Here is a 21,117-nt window from a genome sequence, read left to right on the forward strand (position 1 = left end):
TGATGTCGGAAAAACAAGAAGATGCACTCTTGCATTGTGACAGTGCTATCAATACCATCATCCCCCATCAAAGTGGAAAAAGCTCTTTAGAAAGCAGGCCAAGCTACATTAGAGATACGCTGGCCCTTTGATGTGACTTGATCAATATGAGGTGGGGGCATGAATATAACTAGGCCGGCACTCTTTGGTTTGCCCTTTTGATAGTGTTTTGTTATTTCCACTAAGACTCTGCAGCTGTGTGCCACAAAGAAAAGGTGAGCTGGAAATTCTGAGGCAGATGCTACAGTTGAAAATTCTCACATTGTTTCAGTGCAAATATTGCATGTATTTGGGCTCAAAGGAACTTTGTAGAAGTTGAGGACATGAGAGTGGGAGATAGAGAGAGCGAGAGGGAAATACATTGCCTAATGGAATCACAAGGTCACAAAAATAGGAAAAATGAGACATTTTATCTAAACCCTGTAATGGGTCTTCTTGAGGACGAGCACTAATGTGAATGTTGCATTCCCTGATAGTTGATTTTCCTTTTTTATATTTTTAATAGGATATTGACATTTAATAGAGCAGCTCTAAATGGATGGGCTACTAGAATTAATTCTTTCAGTGAACTCCTTTTAAGATTTTCGGGACAAGGTAGTAAACTATTACATTATGGCAATGCGCTGTCGAGGCTGCCAATAAAATGCTTAAAGTCTTCGGCTACTATTCCATTTGTTCTTTATGAAATTTAATAACGACTATGTAATTGGAATGTCACTTATTTAAGTAGAGAGCTTCGCAAAGGCTGAACTAGACAAAAGTGGTGAAAAAACATATTATGGAGTGCCTTTTCTGTATTAGAAATTTGCAGGCTACTTGCTTGTTGATGAAGCAAAAATTATGATTCTGGGAAGTGGGCGCTTCCATTAATGCTATTGTGACGGCAAAAAAATAAATAAAAAAATCCTATATGAACATTTTGATCCAGATAAACAATTTAAAGGGGTTCTGCCTGGTCCTGTACAAAGTGATTATTATTATTTTGAAAAATTGTGTGCCTTTCTATTCGCTTTTTCTGGTGTGTTCAATGAAAATAAGATTTTTTATTTATTTTTTTAAATAACAAAGATGGTGTTGCCTTACACTATTGCACAGTGTTGTATGTTTGCAGATACAGAGTAATGTGTATAGCAGCCAATAGGAAACAGTAGGGATAGGGAAAAAAAATCAGCTAAATCGGCTGAGTGAAACTACATTTAATACTTTTAAAACCATATTTGTGACACCTGGAACCAATGTTTGGCCACTTTCGTGTTTAAATACACCATTTTATTGATATATTCCACTTTTATGGTACCTCCATGTTGGGTCCAACGAGATGTAATGTGTTAAACTCACTTCTGGACAATGGACACACATTGGACAAGGAACAAACTAGGAAGACGCAAAGAAAAACAATGGCATGATGCAGTGCACAAATTTGCAAGGAGTCGACCACAAACAGCAAACAAGGTGCATGCTAGCATATTAGTCCATCATTTTCACAAAAGATTCGAGTCTCCGGTCAAGTAGACAGGCGTGTGTGTGCAGTGAACATTTCAACAGAGAGGAGTCATTTATATGATATATTTATAGTTGGAGATGGGACACGCCAAGCGGGTGACATTGAAAACCAATACAGTGCCGAGTGTTTTTAACGAGCAAGAGGCGGGAGATGATCTTAAATGCCTGAGAGAAGATCTGTGCTTTCTCAAACCCTTCCCATCCCGGCACAGGTGGGGCTTGTTGGTCATTAGGTCCATAATGCTCATCATGCACGCATGGCAGGAGGACATATTAATTAAAGCATCGTCCATGCGTGTGTAGCTTGCGAACGAGCACCATGTCAGCCGCATGTCCTGCTCCACTCATTCGCCAAAGTTTATTTTGTGCCATCAAATACCGTCCGGTACTGCATCTTTCACATCAAAAGTGGAATCTCGCTCAGAAGACTTTTTTCATAGTACTGGCTGGAAACAATATGGCTTCATTATGATCAGGATTAAAACTATAGATGCATTCCATTTGGCATAGCTGCGTGTCCATGTCATTAAGCTGTCTAGCCCAACGTTTAGACACGTGACGGTTATCTAGTGACGTGTTCAATGAACATGGTGGCTATAGCTATATTATTTTTAAAATCCTTTTTAAAGTTATTAAAGTGGAAGTCAACCCAAACATATTTTTCTCAAGAATATGTTCTATGCAAGCCCACTAAAACAAACTAAAACTGAAACAAGGCATTCTGATAAATATTGCGTTTGTGGAATAAGAGTTAATCCACTCGTTGTCATACATCTCCGGGGGCGGCCATTTTGTCACTACTGTCGACTGAAAATGACATCACAAATGCTCAGGGCCCATGTAACGACCAATCACGGCTGACCTGTTTTCTGAAGCTGAGCTGTGATTGGTCGTTACCTGAGCCCCGAGCATTTGTGATGTCATTTTCAGTCGTCATCGCAGGGGCTCCTAAGGTCCAGGTGACCGGCGGCCTCTACATTAGGTGTGGGGTCTCCCCAGCTAATCTGGGCCGGGCGTCTCTGTGATGGTGGCACTCCCCGTGGCCCGTGGGCAGTCATTCCCCTCAGCGTGAATGAGCCCCCCTTGCGTACCATATCCTCATACGGTTTCTCTGTGCCTTGTCATGTCTTTTTTGACACAGTTTTATCAGGTTGTGTGCTTTGTGTGTGTGCGGGTGTGGGTGTGTGTGTATTGCGAGTGCTGATGTACTGGCGTCTTTGGGTTTGTTGGGAGGGAGGGTGTTTTTGCGGGTCTTCCTTTTATGTTGTGTTTTGGACATTATTATTGGACAGCACTTTTTGAGTTGCATTTTTTTGTATGAAAAGTGCTATATAAATAAATTTGATTTGATAGAAGTGACAAAATGGCTGCCCCCCGAAATGGCTAAAAAGGGGTGGATTTAACTTTTTTAACTCCACAAACGCAATATTAACCAGAATGCCGTGTTTCACCTAGTGGGCCGCCTCGGAACATATTCTTGAAAAAAAAAATAGGTTAGGGTTGATTCCCTCCTTAAATGAACATGAAAAATCATGAAATGATCAATTTCATTATAGACAAAATAGTACCTTTTTACTGCTGCAAATGTACATATATCAAGTATCCTTTTAAGCCTTGTCACAGTACGTCACTACTTTATGGTAGTACTGAGCTTGACATATTATAGCTTGCTCTATCAACACATCACTAAGCAGTGATTGCACTGGCTTATATGAAAAGTAATATGAACATGTTTTTTCTTACTTTTAAGTCAGTATAATATTAATATACGTCAACATTAGAAAACGTAAGATGCTATTTGTAGATGCGTGCTTATCACTACTAAACCTTTTCGAAAAAAAATTATCAACTGGCTTACGCGTGTGCGTGTGTGTGTGACATGGAGGGTGCAGGGGACGATTGATGGGATAATCGATTCTAAAAAAGATTCGTAAGTGACAGCCCTAGAATACAGTATTGTTGCCATGTAGAGGCAGTAAAATGCTTAAGGAGTACACTTTATGGAGAATTGACTTTTTAATTGCTTATATACAAATTGAGCAAACAAATTACAACCCATAACCAAATAAATTTACTATTGCTGCCTAGTCCCCAAAACTTGACTAGAAACAGACCATTATGAATTTTGTTGGTATTTAAATGCTTCTTGCATCAATTAAAATGTTCTTTTCTCATCTGGCTTGCCTAGTTGCAACCCTAGCTCTGCCCCTTGTCATCATGATAAATCCCATTGGCTCTGTAAAACAGGAGTGGGGAGAACAGTGGCTCTTCTGCAGGAAACAGACCCGCCCAAAAAAGCAACTTTAACCAGAATGTAAAAAGTGGAAGTGCAGTGTGCTAAAATTCAATATCCTTTGTGTAATTTGACACATCCTAAGTGGCTTCATTTATACAGTAGATGTGTCTGTTCTAATAGTGAAACACATGCAGAGCATCTCCTATAACAGTGTCCCCTGTACATTTGCTGTGAATGCCATGCCAGTTTACCCTCTGCTACGGTGAGCAAGCTGCGGAAGTCGGTAGTGGTCGTCTGGGAAGGTGGCGGCTCAAAACTCTTCACCTGCCCCAACATGAGATCGTAGTCAGCGGACAAGTCTGCCAAGCTGAGGAGGTAGTGGCTCTGTTGTGTGTGGAGATTGGAGCCTGACACACAACAGTGCAGCACCTAAGGAGGAAGAAGAAAGGGGATAACACTTGATCAGATATTGTGTGCCTGGCTATGTATTCTCCTTCCAGTCAGTGAGAGGTGCTTTGATGGCAAAATTGTATCAGTGATGTGCAAAGACACTGCCTGATTAGATATGATTGTGTCTGGCAAAGGCGGCGTGCAGTCAAGAACAATCCGAAAGGCCTGTTTTTAGGTTGACATGATTCAGGGGTTTATGAAGAAGAACAAGGGCACTCAGAAAGCGCAGCCCTCTGACAAGGCATTTGACGCTTACGAAATCAATGAGTGAACACTAACAGTTATAATAAAGCATGTTAATAGTTGAAATGAGGTTTCAACCAGATTCAATATTTCGAGGAACATATTGTAATAAGGTTTTGATGCACAGTAAATCAATCCCATGTGAATGACGTAGCATAGGAACAGGTTAATGTTAACATTCCCATGATCCATTCAAACTGGTGCAAATCCAGATGAAGCATTTATATCAAATCTGTTCAAACTATGAACAGATACTATGACACTGATATGTATTTATTTACCGGAATTTCCGGACTATCGAGCAGACTTGAATATAAGACACACCCAGTCAGTTTTTAAAAAGGAAAAAAAAAAAAACCTATATAGGCCACACTTGTGGTGTCAATGTTCTAATATGGGATATTTACACAGAAAGCTGTTACACAGAACATTTTTTCAAACATTGAATTACTGTAATTTATCAAGATTAACATCCCTCCATCCATCCATTATCCAATCAGTTTATCCTCATGAGGGTCGCTGGCGTGCTGGAGCCTATCCCAGCACGAACTGTACGTGTATACTCCCCCCTCTCCGAAATAAATAAATAATTGTAGATAGCTATATATCGCTCTTCAAAAGCAGTTTTTACTCTCTGTACTCATATAACATACGGTTCCCTGATTTTCTGGTAGCCATTCTCAAAAAGTTAAATATTACCTGGATAGCAATTTCATAGACTGTGATTTCTTGTGTTCACATAATTTTAAATAATTATGTCATGATATCATAATTTAAAGAGAAGTTCTTTTACCTTGCTAACAGTTTCGGATGTCATAATTTCACTGCTCATCAATAACCATGATGCCGGCGAGTGGATTTGTCTCAAAACGGGTCAGGGCGAGAAACAAGTAAACACCCGTAAATAAAAACAAACACGTCTTCCCGCATCACGTTTTGTATAAAAGTGGTTCTAGATGACAAGAAGTATTTTCCAGAGCAAGCGCCATCTCACAACACTCTCGCCTCTGACACACTTGGTAAACATTGGTGATTATTGACGCATAACGGGGCATTTGTTGTTGTGACGTCACACAAGAGGTCTCACATCATGCAGCATTTCACAAACTCGCGGGCTATTTCTCGGAGCTGTCGCCACTTCCTGATGTGAGATCAAGCCCTCTGAGAATTGAGACACACCTTCGTTCTCATGACCACACACACAGAGGGCTAAGGAGGGGAATAAGGACTAAGGGGTGCAATTAGGATTGGCCCTAAATGTATTGGCGGCATGAAGATTCAAAGCATGTGAAAAAAGTAGCGGCTTATAGTCCGGAAATTATGGCACTCACAATAAAAGATCAGGATTTTTTTGTTTTGTTACTAAAGTTACTAAACCCGGTTAAGTATCAATAATTGTAGCAGGCGTTTTCACAGACAAATGCACAAACCCACAATGAAAACATAACATCCTGGAAGAGGAATACAGTATATCTATTTACACCACGGTGATTGGAGAGGAGGGAAAAAAATGGTGCTTTTATTGCTTCGAATCCATCTCTCCTGTATTGTGAGAATGTTATCGATCTACATAACAGATGGCAGAGCATCCTTTGGCAGCACCAGATAAGGCGCACTGGGACAGTCGATTACAGCCATCGGACGGGTTTACACTATTTGATTTAATTAAGACTTTTTTGTTGCGTGTTTAACCCCTAGCACAAACATCCATCCTCCACACACCTGTAATATGTACCATGCCATTGTACGTAAGTGGTTTAGATCATATGTCTAATATATGTAAATGAGGGGCCCGCTTGGTCACAGTAGAGCAACTTGGGGTAAAGCCATGTAAAGGCTAATCCCTTTCAGCGCACACATGCGCTCGCACTTGGTGGAGAGACGCAGAGAGAAGGCAGGCTGGCCCGTCATCTGAAACAGTATTGTGTGTGGCAATGTAGACAGTACGTGGATGAATCTCCCAAGCAGACCTTTGAGTACATGGGGGAGGGATTGGCAGCTTGATGGTGAAAAGACCTGAACCAAACAGCTGCTACACCAAAGCCCCCAAAGAGCTTCCCTCTGTGGAGAGATGGAGAGACAGAAAGGGAGGGGGGGAACCCACGGCTGTGCTTGACAACTAAGTGACTACACTTTGCATAGCAACAGTTCTTGGAGGGTAACAGACAAATGAGCACACTGTAGTTAAGAGGGGCACATATGCATCGCACAGCATTTTGGAAAGATTGGAATTGTCTGCTGGAGACATACACAAAGCTTCACCATGTTCCTGTCTCATCATAACCGTCCCCATAAAATGTATGTCGTACACCTATTTGCATATTTATCACTACAGTTCACCCTTACACAAAGGTTCAAATTTAAATTGGTCCTCACAAAGACAGATGTAAACCTAACAGGCCCACACAGAGGGGTGGTGCAGCTGGCTGCTGGGGCAGGAACGGAGAGCAGATGGAGAAGCTTGAGCAGAACACCACAGAGGTCTAGTGCAATGTGGCTTTTGCAATGGATCTGCATTCTATTAGGCATCACACGCACACACTTTCCAGGTTGAAAAGCATGACAACCTTTTTTGTTGATATGTATTGCATTGATATTTGATCGTTTGATTTCAAAAGAGAAAAGAAAGAAAAGCTTTTCAATTGACATTTATAATTAAAGTAAGGTCAATAACGGACAGACCACTACCTTGACAGGGACGAATTCTGTTCAATAATGGAATAAAAGGGAGGGTCTTGTAGAATAATTAGCATGGAAATATACAAATTTAAGCCTGGATATTGCATTAACATTGTCACACCTTACTTGATGTATTACTTCCAATGAAACCCAGAGGGGCCTTGTTGTTTAGGTTCTGATAGACAACCGATCTTGTCTAATTGTCTTTGCTTTTATAGCAGCTGCAGTCTCTCGCATATTAAGACATATTCCATTCAAATCAGCAGGACAAGCGTTTATGGTCTGAGCTTATCAAATGGACAAAGGGTTCGGTTTGAATAATTGGACCATTTCTTATCAAGGCTGACATCCTTACAAAGATCTGCCGTTGACCGCATCTGCCCAGCCAGGAGGGAATGAATAATACGTCATTCATTTAGGCCTGAAGCTCCTCAGAGTCAGAGCAAAAAATGAAGGATCGGAGGGATGAATACAGCTAAATGTAATACAAATGATCCCCATTTAATATCATTATTAGTAGGAGGATAGTGAATATTTTTGCAGAAAAAAAATGGTTCACAATAAATAAACCATGCACTTCAGCTATTCCAAGTGCCCCAGCAATATCATTTCACAATAATGTTAAATGAGCCATAGCCAGGAGGTCATAACGAGTGGTGTCTACTTAAATTGGCAAGCCTCTGAGGAGAGGTGAAGGTCAAGCTGGTCAGAGTTGAGGCTGTTGTATTCGCTTTAATACACCGCGTTCCAAATTATTGCGCAAATGATGTTTTTCTCAGAATTTTATAAACAGTCCATGCAAATGGCACTCACACATAATTTTCAGGTCATCCACTGTTGGAAAATAATATGAATATTTTTGAACAAACCTACCAATGATAACAGTATCTTTTTTTCAAAATTAAAAATATGGTTTTGTTAAAATGCACTGTTCCAAGTTATTATGCAGAGCAGTGTTTCAAGGCATTTTATAGGTTCTAAAGAACTGAAAATAGTAATTTGTTGAATTTGTAACATTACGGGGTTGTATTTGCTGAAATCAAAAGCTATTTCAATAAAAAAAATATATATATATCTTAACAGTTCAAATAAAAAGGAGAGAAAAGCATCATTGCGTAATAGTTTGGAACGCAGTATAGATTACTTCAATCTAAAAAAATACTGAAAAATCCAAAGTCACTAAATGTTCTCCTGGCAGCAAGATGACAGTGACAGTACCCACCCTGTAGATGTAGTCCAGTAGGGGGGCTTTGTGGGATGTGTGGTCCTCCAGCAAAGATGTGGTAATAGGTTCCAAGAGCAGACTCAGGGGAACAGCCATGCACCAGTCCAATAGACATAACAATAGGGACACCACCAACTGAGGAAGTTAGAAATACATTCTATAAATGTTAAAGATGAGACAAAATGCAATATCATCAACAAAGATTGTTAAAGAAAATAAATTGGGTTATGGGAAGGATAAATGAAAAAAGGGTTGAGTGGAAAACAGGAGAGAACAAATCTCATCAGTGAAAACATTCCTCTATAAATGCACCATTCCAACGTGATAGATCAAGGTCCTTCAGGTTTCAGCCATTTCCTTTCCAACATGTACCTTTTTGTCTGCTTCCACTGTTGAGTGCTCAGCGCTCGGCAGCAAAAAGGCTGCTGTGGCCACAAATATCTGCAAAGGGACAAAGAATGAAGAAAAAAAGACACATTGGTAAGGAGGAAAGGAATCTGACGTTTCTTTTCTAGTCATAAAACATTCTAATGTGCTTGGAATTACACAAGTTCCTTATTCATCCATCCATTTCCAATGCCGCTTGTCCTGCTCAGTGTTGTCGGGATGTGGATGCCAGCTGACTACAACCTGGGCTAGTCAAGTCAAGTTTATTTGTATAGCACAACCATAAAAAAAACAATTGTGATCATTATCGCGACTTTACATTGTTTTTAAATTGCCAATTTTTAAGCCCCCGTACTGAAAACTAAGCTAACTAGAGTGTACGTCAACATTTTATTAATATATGAAGTACATTTCTAAAACTAAATGGAAAAGACAATGAACATGGAAAATTATTAAACGTTTTTTTACTCAACAGTAGAACAAATGGAGAACAATAACACAGCGAACTAGTGAAAAAAATTGAACCCTCAGGGAAAATGAATACCTCTTAAAAAGTAAACATAATTAAGTTATGACCCTACATACGGTGCTAACATCATTTCTACTTGCAAAGATGACAAATGATTGCTGCTTTGGTTAGGTGGCTGCACAGCTAGTTAGTAGTGATTCAATTGCTAATGTGACGTGGACATGCTGCGCAAGCTCCGCTCGCATTTTCATGCGTTCCACATCATTACTTTGGTGTTACTTGCTCAAATGATTCAACAGTATTGTTGATTGGCCCATTTTTGAGCACAATGGCTTCATTTGCTCCGTCGTTTTGGAGATATTGCCATACCCGCGATGGTGAGGAACTTCTCTTGTCAAAATAGTTTCATCTTTGGATCATAACGCCAAGTCGTCGATGCCCGTCATTGCGCGTTAGCTGCACGTTCGGTCATTGTTTACGCCTTGAACTTGCAAAACAAAGTAGAGAAGGAACATGTGGACTGATTGGGTCACAGAGATTTGCGCCGCATCTGATGGAGTAAATATGCTCACAGCTGCTCACCGTAATATCACAATTATCAATCATATAATCACACAGCCCTACGTATGTTACCCTTTGGAAGAAAATGGATGGGTGGGGCGTTGTGCGGGGCTGTTGTTTATGCTCCGCCACCCAAAAAAAAAAAAAAAAAAAAAATGCTGATCACTGTGCGGCCCGGTACCAAATGCCCTGCTGATCGGCGGTTGGTTGGTGGCAACTGCACTACACCATCAGTGACTCACACTTACAGCCATGGATGTGAATATTACCTCGATGATTTTCTTAGGCAGAGTCGGCTCCACATTTTGGAGAGGCTCCCAGTGAGAGATAAGCAGCTGAAAGACGTCACAGGCTACCTGAGCCACAGCTTTGTTTCCAAACTGCATAAAAAAACAGAGAACGTTATAAATAATGGCAAGAAGAATGTGTTTAATGTTTGATATGTTGTCAATATACCATATTTTTCAGACTATAAGTCACACTCACAGTTTGACTGGTCCTGAGACTTATACTCGGGTCCGACTTGTTTAAAGTAAAATTAGAGCTCAGACTGGCACCCAAAATGTTAAAACTAGTGAAATTGCTGGAGAGACGATCCCTTAGTTTGTAGCCATGAGTATGGCAGCAAACAAACGACATACTTCACACATTACTTGCCATTACTTCTTCAATTTCTTCTCCTCTTTTTCTTCTACTTTCTTTTGGCGGGTGGCAAATACTTTTGGTGCATTAACTTCTTTAACATGCGGCATCCGCCACATCAAAAAGTTACTGTCTACGGTAGGCTTGTCCAAAATATCGATTCTTCGGTACTTACTCGATACTAAACATTTTGAACGGATACAATACTAGCATGCTGTGGCATCGATATTACCGATACCAAACCACTGACTTCGATACCAACAGCGCTTTGCCAACGTCTGCTCCTAATGGTCTGCTGCTCCCGCACACACTGCCGAAGCCTGCCCCGTGCGTCCCTCCCTCCCTGCTCTGCCGAGTGCAGACTGCCCGGCCCTTCCCACGGATCTCCCCAGCAGCCGCCGCGGTGGCAGCGGTCGCCCTTCGCTGGGTCGCTGATCCTGCTCGGGCCGGGCCGGGTCGGCCCGGCTGGCTCATTCGGCCGACACCGAGCCGTAGAATGACGCGTTGCGCCTCATGACCCAAAGTCAGAATCGGCTAAGTAAGTCTAATGGCAACATTGAACCAACAAGTTCAAAACTCAAATGCACATATCCAGCTAATATTTAGTTTATAGCATATGCAGCTGCAGCATATACAGAAACACTGTACATACATATGCATCATATGTTTACATAGACTGCTTAGATTAAATAGACTTCCTTGCTTGCCCATAAAATGCAGCGTTGCGTTTGTCATATATATTTTCTTTCTAAAGCAAGACAAGGTTAGCCAAGTGTTCAGTAGCATGTTTTCAGTAACAGCTGCATTATTGTATTGTCTTGAACTTCTCAAAAATAAAGCTTTTGTGAAAAATAATACTAGATAATAATGCAAAAAAACGTATTAAAATAAATACTGGTTAAAAACAGCCCTTTGAGTAATCCATGGTAAAGTTCACAAATAGTAAAAAAAATCATGAAATTGAAGAACAGAGAAGTTCATGTGATTTGTCCAAAAATAAATCCTTCTATTTTTTTTTTGTTAAGAATCGGAATTGTGAATCGTTAGGAACCAGAATCGAATCAAAACATTGGAACCGGAATCGTCCAAATTCAAACGATACCCAACCCTACCTGCTACTGTTCTGGATAGCCAATAACTGAAAGTATTTTAATTTATTTTATTTTATTTTTTTATTATCACTATTATTATTATCTGTGACTTGTTGGTTTGCCTTAATAGATAAACATGTGGGTCTAGATACTCAGACAACTTACAGATTTTGTTGTCAATTTATGTTACTGTAAGTGGTGGGTGTTATTCTTTTTCACTACCTCAAACAACTTTAAAATGATGTGCCATTAGTGTTGCACAGTATGGTTATTTCTTTGCACTAGTTCAGACAATTTACAGATTAATATATATATTCTTTTTGTTTGTTTTGTTCTTTGCACTACTTCTTTTGTTTTGCACTACCCCAGGCTCAGACAACTTAAAATGTGTCATTGGTCCGGGTCATCGACTGTACGGAGGGTTGTCGAAGTTAAATACTGAAGTTGTCCTATTTTTTAAAAAACTATTGTATTCATGATAATTTAAGTTTTTGGTGATAAAAAAGTTTTACAGTAAAAAAAAAAAAAAAGCCTGTGCGTTAATTTGTTCCGTATGGTATCGAAATGGTGTAGAGTATCGATACTGAACTGGGTATCGGTATGGAAGTTGAAATTCTAGCATCGTGACAAGCCTAGTCTACGACACCAAAAAGTGCAATAACAGACCAGGATACTACCAATGGCCACAATGCATCGCAGGATTCTAGTTAAGATAAGTCATTTTAAACTAATAGAAAAAAATTCTACGTAGTTAGAAGCAGAAGTTTCAAATCCAACCGGAACTCTTTCACTGCCGTCAACACAATTAGGAAAATGAACACAATTAGGAAAATGAGATTTTGGGTGTCTGTCCGAGCTCTACTGTTCTTAGTATCGTTTTTTTTAAATAAAGTCCTCAAGAAAATGCGACTTATACGCTGGAGCAACTTATGTTTTTTTTCTTCTTCATGATGCATTTTTTTAACTGGTGCGATTCATACGCTGGAGGAGGGTTAACCAACTCCGGTCCTTGAGGGCCCCGATCCAGCATATTTCACAAATCACCCTTCTCCAACACACATGATTCAAATAATCAGCTTGATAATAAAATCATTTGAATCACATCTTTTGGAGGAGGGAGACATCTAAATCATGCTGAATAGGGCCCTCGAGGACTGGAGTTGGTCACCCCTGCACCGGAGCGACTTATAGTCCAAAAAATATGCAAGTAAATTCTAACATTTAATTTATTATATCATCTCATAGTATTCATTTTTGTGAGCCCAACTGCTTGCAAATAACAAAACTCTGTCATCCCCATAGAACAAATGGTTAGTGGAGAAGAAATTGCAATTTGTTATGCTGACATGGCTTTATTTTGACCCTAGCTATTTCAACAATCTTGGGAGGTCAGATGCATTTTGAAAAAAAAGCCTAAGCCAAAGGAAGGATATCTGACGTAAAAACTGCGCCAAACAAGTGACGTGCTTTGAAAACCCTTGATGGGACGCATCGAAAGTCCCAATGTGTTCCACGTATTTCCAAGTGAGCTTTCATGCCTGTATGTTGTTTCAGGTGTTCAGTAAATATAAAGACTGTGACATTGGGTATGAGTCACTTGAAAATACATATAAAAAAAATAAAAGTATATAGTAGGCGCTAAATCGGAATTGAGCACCTAGACTTGCAGATTCAGTCTAATGGCCGATACGTTGGAATTCCACTCAACAACTGCGCAGTGTGCATTTCATGAGTGGCTGAATCTCTGCTCCTGATTTTCAAAAATTTAATCACAGTTGCACATTGTGGCAAAGTTGCAAATTATAGCCAATCAAGATGGACGGAAGCTTTCTCACAGGCGAAAAGCAATTTCCCTGTTATAAGCGAGCGGGGCACAGCCGCCCACCACATGCCGCCAAGCAATAAAAATACAGTATAAATAGTACCCAGATTGTGTTTTACAACAACACGTAACCATATGTATTACTTCATATCGTATGTCATTAAATGACAATGACAGTGTGTCAGTGTGTTCAATTTTTCCGATGGTTGGGTCCTAGTCGGAAGCATCGCGCAGTGTGCGACGGCCAGAAGACAACATTGCTGTCACAATAGGGAGAAGTCACCTGTACTAACAAAGACCAACTTCTATGCAAGTTCAGAAGTTTTTCAACATTTTGGTAGTTAATCAGAATAAATTCATTTCCAGGTCTACCCATGTTTCATTTCTCTAGACTCATCAGAGACGCGAACTGAGCAATGACCATTTCCACCCAAATGTGAATTTCTTCAGTGATTTCAAATTCTTTGTTCAGAAATAGAAGTTCCCATTTCTTCCAGCTGAATGCCTCTCAACATGTAATAAGGGTAGATAATGCAATGAGTGCAAAAATGGCCAAACACAAAAAGAGGCCCTGAGAGTTCAGCACCTGCTTTTAGAAAAGAGACTGTCAGTGCCACTCTTCAACCCCCTCCCCCTTTACAACACACTTTACCCAGCCAATCCTCTATTTTGGGGCTGGCGGACTCTGTGTGTCAAGTTGTACAGGGGAGTGATTACTGCTCCATTAGAGATGGAAGGGGGGTTTGCTCGAGCAGGAAGCTGGGAGATGTAGCTGCTTAAATTGGCCAACATCTACAGAGACAGAGAGCAGTCTCAAAATTACGCCACCACACAAGTCCCTCTCCGTGAAGAAAGACAAAGCCTCAAATGGTTTTCTGGATCCCTTCAGTCCCCCCCAAAAATAGAGGGCCGATACAAAAATACCCACAAGTGAAATGAGTAGACTGATTATTTTCAAAGACAGTCAACATTATTTCTGTTAAAGCTAATCTAAGCTTGGACCTATGTCCAATGTCCAATGTAAAATTGTGTGATCATTTACAGACACAGTAGCCATTAGTGATTGATTCATGCAAAGAAATAGCATACATTACATTTCTGTCACAATTTAAATAGTCACCAAACCTCAATCTAAACTATATAGATGAAGTATAGAGACACATCCTTCGATCAGTTTACCAAACAATCAAGTATTCAGACATAACCCCATCATACAATGACATTTTGGACACTTCTATGCTTTAAACTTTGTTGTTTAAATTGTTTAAGTATTAAGGATTTCTGTTCCAAAGCAAGTTTCATAAATGCATCGTTGGCCGAGTTTGTTGTGGAAGAGTTGAAAGCCGTAACATCGAGGCTTTCAAACACTTTTTGGGATGAAGTACAACAAACAGAGATTGCGGGCCAGGACCCCTCAACATCAGTTGACCCTGTCAGAATAAACTTCATACAGAGTAGACACTCCAAAATGTCAAAAGCCTTCCACCAAGTGTGGTTGTAGTTGTAGTTGCAAAGGGGAGAGGGATTACCTGCATATTTTCTTCTATTTTCAGTTCCAATATTTTTGTCCATATAGTGTGCTGGTAGATGGATGACATACTATACAACTGCAGCCCAGTTTTATAGATAATGACATCAGTTGGCCACTGACCTTAAGTGTTACTCCCAGGACGTTGATGGCGTCTTTCACCTGATCATGGATATTTGCTTGCATCAGTTCCTCGCAAACCCACAGGCCTAGGCTGCACACAGCAATACACCTGGAGTGCCAAAAAACAAATAAATAAAAATAGCTACAGTAGTATTTAAGTAAAAACAATATCCTAGTCAGAAAAATATGTAAATATCTCAGCTCACACATTAAGCTTGTCATCATTCTATTTTTGATTTCATATATTCTGTGTGCATCACCTAGTATCAAACTTAAACACGTCATTTCATCTATGTAATTACATACCTGGCCCCTTCACAGTGTTCCTTTGTTGCAGCATCAAGCAGGATATTGACAAGATAATCCTGAAGTGCAAAAAACACACATTATCAGATTATAGTCTAGCCCTTCCGCTCACACAGACTCCATAGGCTACAATGTGCATCCTGGGATTGAAGTCACCCATGGCTTTAAAGCCTTTACAGTAATGAAAAATACTAAAAATAATTCTCCCTTGAGGATTTACCCAGTAAGTGATTTACCTTGATATCTTCATTTCCGACAAGTACGTCATCAGAGCCAGCTACACTCCGCAGGACTGGAATGTGGACGTAAAGGTTGGGGAAACACACTAACGAGCCAAGAACTGTTTGAGCCTCCATCCTGGGGGCCTAGCGCAGGTAGAAAAGACACTATTTACATTTAGCTGAAATGTCTTTCTCTATTTAATAACTAGTAATGTAATTCAAAAAACATTTAAATATCAATAAATACAAGTACCTAGTGAAGTTAATATAAAGTGGCTATAAATAAATAGTGTAAAGTACAATTTACGGGTTGGTTATAAACAGACAATCCTCTTTCAACCGACCGGTGGACTTCAATGGGTCTATACTGCTGCATTTGGGACCCCAACAAAAGGCTGCTTTAAAGTAACATGCCATTAGATACACTTGTTTTGGTAACTTTTACAACTTTGGACATGAAAATGATACATCAACTAGTGTGTTTGATGTAAACAGGGTTGAAGAATATGGAAGGATGCTCAAGCCTGGGCGTACCTCTGAAGAATCACAATTGAGGACGCGGGCAGCAGCAGTGATGAAATCGCCGACCAGCATTGTGAAGCCCGGTAGACCGAGGAAGAAAAATCTTGGAGAGCAGGAACGAATGATGGTGTTCAAAGTATCCTGGTGACAAAAATACATCATTAACTTTTAAGGCAATATCTGCAGTAGCGGGTAAGCAACAACTGAATTAATGTAAGTACAAAACTAAATTACAATGAAGTTGGGACATGGTGTAAAATGTAAATAAAAACAGAATGCAGTGATTTGCAAATCCTTTTCAATCTATATTAAATTCACAATAACAAAATTTTGACTATACAATAATTACGTAAAGGATTTAACCGTAACACACATACAATAAGCAATAAAATGGCGTGATCAATTTAAGTGGATACATTTGTACTGGCTCAGTCAGGGAAGCGTCTGTGGTTACATGGTGGCCCAACACAGTCCCATAATGTCACCGCCACTTCTTATTTGTGTTTGTGTGACTTGGACACAGACATGCTGAGCACCAGCCCCATCTGACACAGAGTTGGAGTGCTTTTGCTGCATTTTTTTTTTTGTCTTGGTGCTTGAAAAGGATCGGATCGAGTCATTTTTGCCAGATAAACGTCACAGTATGATACTGGGACATGTACACGGTGATACACTGAAAAACATTACAAAGACAAGATACTTGATGTTCAAACGAATCATTTTTTTTTGTTTTGCAAAAATGCACTCATTTTGAATTTGATGCCATCAAAGTTGCGAGAGGGGTATGTTTACTAGGGACTAACCAATGGATTTTTTTAGGCCTATGCCCATTACGATATTTAGCATCAATCAATCAATCAATCAATCAATCAATCAATCGTGGTTGTACAACTTATTTTCAAGCAATACAGTGAAGTGCAGAAAATGTACAATACAATACAATACAATACAATGATATTTATATAGCGCATTTCATAACAGTTCGCGCTGTAACAATACAATAAATAGAACAAAAACAATAAAAGGCTGTGATACATGTATTAACTGTTTTTATTTACATTTTACTCAATGCCCCAAAAGCATTGGAATTAGGGTTTGTATAAGAAACTACAACAAGAGTGCAGAGTTGCAGTTAAACAAGCTTTATGCATTTTGCATGGACACAGACTTTTGGTTGGAGGGAGACTAGGGCAGAAATGTTTTGTAAATGGGCCACAATGTCCAAGACACGCTGGCGTGAACGCTTCCCCCCCTCCGCCTCCCCAACAGGTAGGCTAAGAATTTTAAGCGTGGCAAGGAGAGCAAGGCACTCGACGGGATACTAAAAATCACCAACAGAAAATAACAAGAGCGGCAGATAAAGACAGCAGAAAAAGAGAGGCAGCAGATGGATTGCAAGAGAGGAAAATAGGGAAACAATAGATAATAACCTTTGTGAATCACACTTAGGTACGCATAGGACAACCAGTAATTAAAGCTGTAGACATGGTACAGTTTTGTTGAGTTACAGGCAGCTCATTGGCAGATGGGTATTCTTTCAACGTTGGCATATGCTACGAGGGTTGCATAAAATGCTTAAGGATGTGCAGCGTAAAACGTATCTGGATCAGGATTAAAAATGCAACAGGAATATATGATAACGCAGTCAAAGACTGGTTGTGTTTGTATCTTGGAAAACAACAGTGATTGTGGTCAATGCATAAAAACACATGCACTTCGTATGAGTATGCACTGTGCTCGCTCTCTCTCTCTCTCTCTCTCTCTCTCTTATCTTACACTCAACTCATGCATGTGTGTACAAAAGCAAGGTCCAGTCTGAAAGCACCTGTCTTCTTGGCTATAAACCTGTGCAAATCCCACAGTTCAAACATCAGGCTGTTTCTATCTAAACTAACCGGGCAACTCAGCAAACACAAAAAGCAACCATTTTTCTCCACTCTCTTGGATTAGCGTCCCTCCTTACTATCTTCAGCCATAACCCAAAGCTTTGACAAACACAGAGTACAGCTGAACTGAAAAGAACGAGAATAAACAGAGAGGTAATATGCAGGAAGTGGTTCCAACAGGACACACTGCCTGCAGAAAATTGGTGAGGAGAGCTTGAGGGTCCATTATACCCTCATTTTGTTGGTAATTGACCTCTGAAACATAATGTGCAGTGCAGTCAGAGGTAATTAGCAAGCAACAAACTGTTGCTTGATTGCCTGAAATGAGCATTTTAGAGGAGGACACAAAAGGAGAATGCAAAGTGTTTTCTGCTTCCTAAATTTAAGGTGTGTATAGAAATGGGAATGGAGGCCTGTGTGGCTCTATCTTGGCAGAAGGAATGGTCCCACGTATCAACAAAAGAAGCATTAATGTACTTCTGAATAGAGCCACCTACGACCTTTTCATTTGACCTCATTTCAAACAGAGCACACCCTGTCCACCTGCCGGGGTGACAGGGTGCACTCTGCCATTACGTCACCCATAAAACACAATTATTTGTCTCCGGTCTTACACCCGAAACATGAATATTTCTGAGTTTCAATTGATAGAAATCAACTAATGACAAAAATGGATGGGATTGCCCCATACAAGTGGGTAGAAAGCTTCATGAAACTCACGTTTACAAATATCTATTCAACTGTCAAAAAGATGTACCTGAACCAAATTGGGGAGCATCTTAAATTGACCTCTTGGATGGATTACCACTGTCATGGCATGTCATGTCTTTATGAAAGCAGAGTACGACAAACTATAAGGACAATGGCCATGACCTTGTCCCTCTTGTCAGTTGAACGGACAATCCCTCCAAGGGAACTGTCATTTTGTGCTAAGCTTAACTGAATTTAATGGTGATGACTTACACAGGGATCCCCCCCAATTGTCTACAGAGCATGAGTGTTTTACAAGAGATTATGTCATTATGTCGCGTTATCTGTGAAAAAGCTATACGACAACATTAACACGATATCTTGAATTATCTAAATAAATCGGCACGACATTAAGTCATTTCAGGCTATTATTCAAAAGCAATCTACAACAATTGCACAGAACGCATGACTCCAAAAGGTATATATAATTTGTGTACACATCAAAATAGATGCTTTTTCCTCTTTTTGGGTGGGGTAGGGTGGCTTAGAGGAGGACAGAGAGGAGGAGGGGTTGAGTAAGAGCCACTTTCTTATGTTAAGCAGGCGTGCGGCTGTCCTCTATTGTGTGGTGTGAGGACTCTTTTCTCTGGCCAATTTGAGCATGCCTCAGTGGCCAGCCTGGCTCTGGCCCCCTGACGCATTATACAGAGCTGTAACAAAAGCGAGAGAATGTTGCCTTGTTCCTCAGCGTGCCCCCCTCATTGCTCCACTCTACACTACGATCCCCTGGCTGTCCTCCCGCTCCTTCACAGACACACACACACTCACATTCGCGCACACACACACACACCCCAAGGACAGCCCACTCTGGGCCTCCGGCCGACTTGTCAGTCTAACGGAGCGCGACAGACGTCAATCCTTAATTAATCACGAATACGCGGCAGGGGCTCAAAACATTATTGAACGATATTGAAAACATTCTAATAAGCTTGTCGCACTGCCAAGGTGCAATAGAAACCCAGCCAGAAGGGCAACTACACACGCACATACATACTTGTATCCAAAATACCCCCTATCCACACTTTTATCCCGTTCTTTGTTTCTGGGTGGGGGCGAGGGGCCTTCATTCATCTCCACACGGCATCGTCTGGAAGGAGCGGAGCTAGGCCAGATTTAAATATGATGGAGGGTGCGACTAAAGGAAGACCGGAACATGCCAAAACACAGCAGAATTCTTCTACGCAGCTGGTTGGCAGGCAATTATTTAACATGACATCAAAAGAGAAGATACTGTGCCTCTACTGCCTATGTATTGCATATCTGCATCCTCACCAAGTTCATCTTCAATATAAAATGTGGACAAAGTGTAGTAAGACACCTGGGCGATACGGTTACAGGAGCTGAAATGGAATGAACGATATAGTCCCCCTTTGCAGCTTTAATTGGTCACGCTCTGCAAGGGTGTGATTGTGTCTGTGGAAATGTATGAGGTCAGAAACTGAGGCTGCAAGAAAAAGGCTGTAACAAAGTCACCATTTTCATGCTACACTGAAAAAAATAGAAATGCGTCAGCATTTGGTTTTTTTGCCTCCTCCCCCCAAAAAAAAGACTTTTATTACGTACTGGTACACAAAAGTCCTATTTCTTTCAGATATTGTTTTAAAAAAAAAAAAAAATCTGTCACTGAGCGCGTCTCCTTTGCAACGATAATCCATTCCCCTCGCAAGTGTGGAATATCAAGATGCTGGTTAGATAGCACGATTATGGTACAGGTCTGCCACAAAAAAAGGCCACTCTGTTGTAGTTTTAGCACACAGAAAAATCCCACAGATGTCACAAGTTAGCCAGAGTTGTTGCACGTGACTACAATTTTCATTTAATAATTTCTCGACAAAAAGCAGTCTTGAAAGGTGATTCATTGAATTTGGCAGTACAGTGATCCCTTAACTAATCGCGGTTAATGGGGACCAGACCCCCCCAGCGATAGGTGAAAAACCGCGAAGTAGAGGTTGACTTATTATTATTTTATATTTATTTTAAAGTTTTATTTTGGGGGCATTTACACCTCTGTTACGCCGTTGCGAACCCCCCAACATGGTTCCCACCCTTCTTATTACTTGTTATACAACAAATTTAACTTTAAAAATGCAAAATAAAGCACAAATACCAACATGCAGGCTGTGAGAGGAATGTGAGCTTCAACTGCGGCAGCGGACGATTACGATGGAACATTCGCTAATAACTACATTAAAGTTTTAATTTCTATCATAAATTGACTTACCTTAACTAGGATGCCGTAGTGCATTTTATCCAAAGGTACAATCCTGCACTTTTAAACGCTTGTCGTTGTCGTCGTTGTGCAAAGCGAAAGTGGCACTGCCGCTGTTGCTGGTGTTTTTTCCACGTTGCCTCCTTCTTCGTCTTTTAAAACGAAGAAGAAGCACGGTCGCCGGAAGTAAACATGGCTTAACTTTTTCTTTGCACAGTAACATCA

General features: G+C 40.4%; 1 protein-coding gene across 7 annotated transcripts in view; it reads right to left on the reverse strand.

Moving 5' to 3' along the window:
- The window catches only part of ralgapa2 (Ral GTPase activating protein catalytic subunit alpha 2), a 118,136-nt gene that overhangs the window by 49,206 nt on the left and 47,813 nt on the right, over positions 1-21,117 (reverse strand). For all 7 annotated transcript variants that reach the window (XR_015089285.1, XM_086049395.1, XM_086049394.1 and 4 more), the window contains 8 exons: positions 16,060-16,188; positions 15,541-15,669; positions 15,305-15,363; positions 14,999-15,107; positions 10,062-10,172; positions 8,748-8,816; positions 8,373-8,510; positions 4,030-4,207 (listed from right to left, as the gene is read on the reverse strand). Coding sequence is in view for 6 of the 7 variants with exons in the window: in XM_086049395.1 (XP_085905521.1) it covers positions 4,030-4,207; positions 8,373-8,510; positions 8,748-8,816; positions 10,062-10,172; positions 14,999-15,107; positions 15,305-15,363; positions 15,541-15,669; positions 16,060-16,188 (922 nt within the window). In the remaining variant the exon portion in view is untranslated. The remainder of the gene's footprint in view (positions 1-4,029; positions 4,208-8,372; positions 8,511-8,747; positions 8,817-10,061; positions 10,173-14,998; positions 15,108-15,304; positions 15,364-15,540; positions 15,670-16,059; positions 16,189-21,117) is intronic.

The sequence above is a fragment of the Filicampus tigris genome, chromosome 13 (assembly GCF_054856515.1).
Source record: "Filicampus tigris isolate MCC_2025a chromosome 13, RoL_Ftig_1.0, whole genome shotgun sequence".
Lineage (NCBI taxonomy): Eukaryota > Metazoa > Chordata > Actinopteri > Syngnathiformes > Syngnathidae > Filicampus > Filicampus tigris.